The following is a 7,559-nucleotide window of genomic DNA, read 5'->3' as shown; positions in this document are numbered from 1 at the left end:
AAAATAATGGAAATTAACCAAAATAAATGCATAAATACTATCAAACGATTTCTAAAATATATAAGACCACCACACACCAAGTTTTACCCTATTTAGGAACTCAAAAATCAAATAATTTTGTTTTCAAAAAATAAAAAGTGGTCTAAACGAAGGAATTTAGCCAAACCGGGGCCTAGGTCAAGGCATAGCCACTATGAGTATTGATCAAAAGGTCATCTTCCTTCGGCTCACCAATTTTCTGGTAAATCGGAGTAGGTCCAACAATTGCAGAAATACCTGATACGTCCTGAATTGATTGAAAAACAATTAAAACGGTTAGTAAACAATCGAATTTGGCATAAATAAAGGTGAGCTCACTTTCTTTCTCATAATGCCTGATTCTTTTGGTAATAGGACTCCTAAGAACAATTTGCGTAAGACAGATGCCCGATTACCAAAACACATGAAATTATAACCAAACTTATCGAATAAGTAAAAAGAAACAAGAATGGTTAGGAAACATAATTAATGTACTCTATCTACTATTAGTATTCAAGAAAAATATAAAGAACAATAAAGAACGATGTGAGATTCCCCGACAACGACGAAAAATTTGACATGAACCGTCCAACTCACTCAAATTAATCAGGTTTATAAAAACAAGGATTTGTAATATTGGGAACAACCTGAATCGTCTCTCTCAAGGAATAATTCAAGGGGACTAAATCGTTCAATTGAAACAGAAAGTAAAAAGGGTGGTTTTCAATGCGATTGAAAACAAAACGTAAAAATAAGATTTAAAAACGGAAATATCAACTTTAAAACAACAAACCCGAGAATTAGGATTCCAACAACATTAATCATTGAACAAATAATTACCAAATCATGGTTTATCCTAAATGAATTGGAATCCCTGCATTAGTTTAGGAACCCACTCTAGACGATCGCCTAGCGTTTGATCAATACGGTGCTCTTCTCGAGCAATCACATAGTATCAACCCGTTTGACTTGAGTTCATTGGGTTAATCAGCCTAAAATTTTAATCCCTTACCTAGAGTGAAATTGCAGATCTTAGGTTCAACACCCATAATTGTACGATGTTCAATCCGAGTTAAGGGAAGAGAAACGAAATCAATTCAAAAATAGGCGTAGGTCCCCAGATTCAACCATGGAATCCTTAATCCTTGGATTGATTAAAGGTTGCTTAGCCTTGCATGGCTAATTAGAAAATGAAAATAGAAATAAAGAACATAAAGAACAAGAAGAAAAGTAGAAAAGAGAAAACAAAATTGTATTGGATCCTAAAAATAGTAAAACGTAAAATGAAAACTAAAACTAAAGACTGACTACAAGGATCCTAATCTTATATTGGATGAACAAGTCTGACCCAAAATAAATGGAAAAATAAATAAATAATGGATTTTGGGTCTCATAGACATTGGGTTCCTAATTACAAACTTAATCCCAATTAACAGGGATGATAAATTTTTCTACCTTTACCAGTATATCCTCAATGATGCCATAAGCTTGCTTCGTTGAGCGATCAACAAGTTGCAAGATTGTCTTGGTTGGCTTTACTTCAGTGATCCCCAGCTTCTTCATCATAGATAGTGGCATGACATTAATGCGGGCACCAAGATCACATAGTACATTATCTACTTCAACCTTGCCTATGGTGCATGGAATGCTAAAGCTCCCTGATCTTTGAGCTTGGTAGGTAACTTCTTTTGGATAACGGCACTGCATTTCTCTGTCAGAGTTATCGTCTCACATTTCGCAACTTACGCTTTCTTGATAATAGATCTTTCATGAATTTAGCATAGTTGGACATGCTCTCTAAGGCTTCAGCAAAAGGAATGTTGATCTGCAACTTCCTGAATATGTCTAGAAACCTTGAATATTGTTGCTTCTGAATCTCTTGCTTCAATCTCTGGGGGTAAGGGATTCGAGCATATGGAAAGAGATCCAATGACTTGTTCTGTCTTTCTAGAGCTTTCTTCTTCTCCCACTTGAGTAGTTTTTTTCGACTTTTTTAGGATTGCTTTTGTCAACTTCAATAATATCCTTTGCCTTTTCTTTCTTCTCTTCTTCAACCGATGCCTCTCCATCCTTCTTCTTTTCTTCAGGCTGCTTCTTTATAGGTTGAATGACTATCCCACTCCTAGTGGTGATTGCATTGCAATGCTCCCTTGGATTGACAACTGTGTTACTTGGAAAAGTATCCTTAGCTCTCTCAGAAATCTTCCTTGACAATTGACCGATTTGAATCTCAAGATTTTTTATGGAAGCTTCTTGATTTCGGAGTGCTGATCTAGTCTCTTGCATGAAAGCAGATGTATCCTCCTTGAAGGCATTTTCACCTTGTATGTAATCAGAAGTGGTATTGGATAGCCGTGAAAAATATTTTTCCCACTCAGAAGCATTACTTTGTTGTGGGGGATGTGGTTGCACTGGAAGAGGAGGGTTAAGTTGATGATTGGACTTGTAACTAAAACCTGGAAGCTGATTCTGATTCTTCCACCCTTGACTGTAGTCATTCCCATACTGGTTCCTCCGAGAATTACTCTATTTCTTCTGATTATACCAGAGTCCGTTGACTTCAGCAGTTTCAGGTGCTCTCATTAAATCACATTCTTGTAGCATAAGAACTTGCACAAATTCCACAACTAACTAAAGGAGTATTGACAGAAGAGACTTGGAAGCGTGTGAACTGCTTTGTGAGGGCATCCAACTGTTGCTGCTGCTTCTTGTTCATTTGTAATATTTGCTCATTTTGTGCCAACAATGCATCATAACCGTCAAGCTTCAAGATCCCCACTCTCCTCTGTGGTAGTGGAGCTTTATCAAACTCCTAAGAAGCTAGAGACTCCAACAATTCCAATGCTTCCTTTGGATTTTTCATTTTCAAGGATCCTCCCGATGCAACATTCACCAAGGTTCTTGTGTTAGGCGTCATTCCTTGGAAGAAAATTCGTCCTTTCTCCCAAGCTTCAAAACCATGTTGTAGACATTTCCTAAGTAGTCCTTTGAACCTTACCCATACTTCGTATAAGGATTCACTTTCCTTTTGTTCAAAAGAAGTGATATCCGCCTTGAGTTTTGCCATCTTTGAAGATGAGAAAAATCGAGCTAAAAACTTGGTTGCTAATTCATCCCAGTTGGTGATGCTTCCTTGAGGCAATGATTGCAACCAACCTCTTGAATCTTCCTTAAGTGAACATCAGAAGAGCCTGAGCAAGATGGCATCATGAGAGACTCCATTCATCTTCACGGTGTCACAGTAAAGCAGAAAATTTTCAAGATGAATGTAGGAGCATTCTGTGCTTCCTCCGACAAACTGATCTTTTTGAATCAGCTGCAATAATGCGGGCTTGAGCTCGAAATTGTTAGCATCCACGGTTGGCCTAACAATACTTGAAGTCTGAGGAACTCGAGCTAGAGTCATATAATCTCCCAACGTCCTCTGAATTGGTGTGAGTTGATCGTTCTCTGTCATTGTTTCCTCATGTGGTTCCGTCGAGCAAGAAGCTTCTTTTTCTTTTCTCTCTTTTGAGCTTTTTCTGAGCCTTCTAGCAAGCTGTCTTCTCTATTTCTGGGTCGAATTGCAAGGATTTTGGATCAACAATACCTCGCATAAACTAGAAAATAGAATAATTAAATAAAAACTACATAAATAAATAAATGCAAAAAAAATTAAAATAATAATAATAAAATAAAAAAATGAAATTGAAATAATAATAATATTAAAAGAATAAAAATTAAATAAATAAAAAACAAAAATAAAATACAAATACAAATACGAAAAATACCATTATGAATAAATACACTTTTTGGTCCTCATCAAATTTCACGATGCCCGTTTTATTCCCTAGCAAATAAAAAGGCTATTTGTGGTCCCTAAGAAATTCAAAATGGACCCATTTAGTTAAATCGTGATCCTTCACAAATTCAAAAAAGACCCACATTAGTCCCTCGAAAGAACTAAAATGGTTCCACTTTGAATTTTTTAGGGACCACGAATAGCCTTTTTATTTGCTAGGGACTGAAGCGGGCATTATAAAATTTGTTGAGGACCGAAAAAGATATTTACTCTAAAATTATATAAATACAGAAAATTTAAATTGCAGAAAAATGAAAAGTCCAATCTAGATTGCTTATAGCTTCTTCTAATGTTGAAGGATCCAATCCCCGGCAACGGCGCCAAAAACATGTTGCGACTCTGCAAGTGCACTGGTCGTTAAGTAATAAAGTGTACCGTAGTACGAGATCGTTCCCACGAGGATTGGTTTCAAGAGCTAGTTCACTAATCACAATTTAGTTGGATAACCAAGATTGAGATGAAGAGAATTGAATTTTAAAACAATCAATAACATGTAATTTCAGAATTAAAAACAGTTAAAAAGATGAGTTGTTTAATTACCAAGAACGAGCGTAGTTAGGGTTTCGACTTCCCCCAATATCCTCTTTGTGCTACGAATTACATAGTCAAGAATCTGCGCTTAATATAATGGCAATCAATTTTTTCTAAGTTAATTAAGGCTCTTCTGTTTAATTACCTTTTTCTTCTGTTTTATTTTGATTTTCTGTGTATTTCTAGACATAGGGAAGTACTCTACAGGTTCTAGTACAGATTAAGTGATTGGTTGATTGGTTTATACAATTGGAGTGATCCTAGGGTTTAGGTTAAGAGTGATTATGGGGTTGGTCACAGTCTTGTAAAATTTCTCTTGTAAAATGATTTCTTCAAGCACCGGTTCAAAGTTTGATGATAGTGAAACAATTGATGGCAGTCTGGATGTAGCTCTCAAGCGGTAGAGAGTGAACCAGGATAAATCCCGATGTTATATTCTCTCTTTCCTAATCTTTTATTTTTCACTACATATTACTCTCTATGATCCATTGTTCTTGAATTTGTTTTAGGGATTGGGGAACATTTGTTAATTGAATTAATTTGTTCTTGCATACTTTCTTAAGAAGGGGTTTTTGATTTTCTTTTGTTTAAAGCAAAAATTTTTGAAAACACAATTCACACCTCTCTTGTGTTATTGTTTAGTCATTCTTTCTTTACATGAGCAGTGCCATTGATGATACAACCACCTTTTTCGAACACCGATTCTGTACTTGATTTTCAATATCTTCCAGATAATACTATATTTTAAATTTGGAACCATGTTTACCAAAATGCAATGGAAAATAAGAAACAATGTTGACTTTACTAGTAGTGTATATAAACTAAAAAGAAAATTAGTGAGTAGTTGCTAACAAATTGGCAAGTAATTATCACCACCTTAAAGTAATATTGATTAAAAAAAATTCAAATAACTAATGTAATGAGATTGCAAAGAAAGTTAAATTAATTATTAGAAACATTTTAAGTAATTGTAGCAATAATGTTATATGACAAAGAGACTAATATAATGTTTACAACAATAGCATAGAACGTACAAAAAATGAATCTTTATTTTATAGAACAATATTTCCGATTGAAATAATATGATCGTTCACTTAATTGCACATGCAACAAAGAAGATCTACATTATTCAATATGTAGATAAAAGTAATTACGATGTCTATGCATCTTGCGATAGTCGTTCTGCCAAATAGATGTAGAATAGCCCCATAGCTCCGGTGGTAAATTCGTTTTTGTATATTGATTCTATGGTCAAAGTTTCACCATCGTTAATCTTGACAGTACCTGGTTGTGGATAACAAACAGACATTCCAACCGCGTAACCTTCTTCATTGCCTGCTTCCTTTCCCGTTCCATATTTTGGTGTTGAAGTACACAAAGTCCTTCCATCCTAATTTAATAAAATTACATAAATTTTAGAAGTGAAGACACAATAAAATATATGTCTTCCTACAATTTTATTGATTATAAAGAAAATTTATGTCTTTAATACATATCAAGCACACAAAAATCAATAAACCAATCTATCATGAGAGTGATGGCGAATATTGAACTTCACCTTTCCGTATAAAGTTGCATTAACAACACCGCTATGCATATGAGCAACGCCATAGATGAGATAACCACCTTTTTCCATTGGGATGTTTGTTTTTTGGACATGAGGGGAGTTGTTATTACCATTTTCCGGAATAGTATATTCAACCTATAACAAATCGAAAATCTTTAATACTCACGTAATCCCAAAAAATTAACAAATTTTTTGGAATTCAATTAACATTGAAAAGTGTAGTTAAAAATTAAGTGTATATTCATAAGTTATTTACCTTGCACCCGTGGATTGTTTTGGAGCCATTCGACATTACCTTATCGGTGGAATCAAGTATGTAAACCTTAACAGGGACTTGGAATTTGTCCCAATCAACCCACCTTATTTTGTATCTTAGGGCAAGCCTTCTCGTTGGGGCCTGAAATCCCTCTCTCAATTTGCACTGTAACTTGTCAGTGCAACAAAAGATTCCTCCCTTATAATCAGGGTTCAATGGTTTGCCATCAACATCCTTTGCGGTACTAAAGAAATTCTTTGTGATATTCATAAGGTCACATCTGCATTCGGAGCAACCTTTCCTATCTTGTACGCCACGTGTATCAATGGCCATGATATTGAAGAACCATTTGTCTTCAAACCCATTAGGAAGTTTTGCAGGGTTTCCTACCTCTATTGCAAAAGGATCTGGAATGTTTGAGGTTGTTCCTCGTGATTCACCCCCAAAGCCCCAATAATGTGGAAGAACAGGACCTTGGCATGTGCCTTGGTTTCTCACGAAAATGGCTCTTTCAAGAAGACTCTTAGTTGATTTTGGGTCGTCAAAGTATCTTAAAGCAAACCAATGATGGAGGTAAGTTTCATACAAAGGTACAGGATTCCCTTCTTCATCAATTAGTTCAGCATCGAAACTCTTAATACCAACATGACCTCTTGGAAAATCAATATCTATCAATTGTGTCTCCACAACTGATCCTGGTCTCATTTCAAACTTTCCAGACACAAAAGTTGCTGACTTGATGTGTGTTTTGGGATCCAGTACATAGGATGAGTACGCCGTGCTCGATAGAGACACTAGTATTGAGGAGGAAAGCATCAAGGTTTTAAACATAAACCTCATGTTCACCTGTGCATACGTAAACCATTAATAATTATCACATATTTTATTTACGAATAAAGTTTATATTCTAATGTTATTATGTCATGTAACCTTATAATAAACAATTCAAGGTTCAAACTTATATATGCTCAAAACTTGGATGACAGGAATTGCATACCACACGAGAAGAAGAGGAGGGAATGACCATGGTAGAGATTTGGTCTTCCCCGAAATTCCAAGCAGCTTTTGAAATTGTGAAATAGCGGTTGGAGACAATTTTGTGTACATATGGAGGTCTTGTCCGCTACTTTTATAGTAGAACTCTGCAATAGCATAGCTGGCGTAACTTGATGCCAATTCCACGCAAAGTTGTTTTTACCGGTAATTAAGTGGTTTGGACAAAATTTGATGATCAACCTGGGTATGCGACAATGCAAGCCCTTAAACAACTCTCTATAGTTATTTATAGGAACAACAACTTGATGGCAGTTGATAGTTTATAACTCAACTATAATAGTCTAAATTGC

The 7,559-nt window shown here is 35.4% G+C and overlaps 1 protein-coding gene and 1 non-coding gene across 2 annotated transcripts; one reads left to right on the top strand and one right to left on the bottom strand.

Moving 5' to 3' along the window:
• Positions 1–2,972: 2,972 nt before the first annotated feature.
• On the top strand, positions 2,973–3,079 carry LOC133294083 (small nucleolar RNA R71). Its single transcript, XR_009749145.1, has one exon. It is a non-coding gene; the product is annotated as a small nucleolar RNA R71 (small nucleolar RNA).
• A 2,470-nt stretch (positions 3,080–5,549) lies between these two features.
• LOC133294079 (uncharacterized) lies at positions 5,550–7,240 on the bottom strand. Its single transcript, XM_061492736.1, has 4 exons — positions 7,211–7,240; positions 6,214–7,059; positions 5,949–6,092; positions 5,550–5,780 (listed from the first exon to the last, which is right to left on the bottom strand). Exons 1-4 carry the CDS (start codon positions 7,238–7,240, stop codon positions 5,550–5,552), a joined length of 1,251 nt encoding a protein of 416 aa, XP_061348720.1.
• Positions 7,241–7,559: the final 319 nt, after the last annotated feature.

The sequence above is a fragment of the Gastrolobium bilobum genome, unplaced genomic scaffold, assembly GCF_033153095.1.
Source record: "Gastrolobium bilobum isolate Gb01-03AN ecotype WA unplaced genomic scaffold, APGP_CSIRO_Gbil_v1 utg37151, whole genome shotgun sequence".
NCBI classification, from domain to species: Eukaryota; Viridiplantae; Streptophyta; class Magnoliopsida; order Fabales; family Fabaceae; genus Gastrolobium; species Gastrolobium bilobum.
This window is presented reverse-complemented; position numbering and strand designations above follow the sequence as displayed.

Bases quoted from the DNA above. Each gene is read 5' to 3' on its own strand.
- LOC133294079 (XM_061492736.1), bottom strand. From the start codon at position 7,240: ATGGTCATTCCCTCCTCTTCTTCTCGTGTG. The intron at 7,060-7,210 runs GTATGCAATTCC...ACGTATGCACAG, and splicing joins CCTCCTCTTCTTCTCGTGTG to GTGAACATGAGGTTTATGTT. The intron at 5,781-5,948 runs GTGAAGTTCAAT...TTATTAAATTAG, and splicing joins ATGCAACTTTATACGGAAAG to GATGGAAGGACTTTGTGTAC.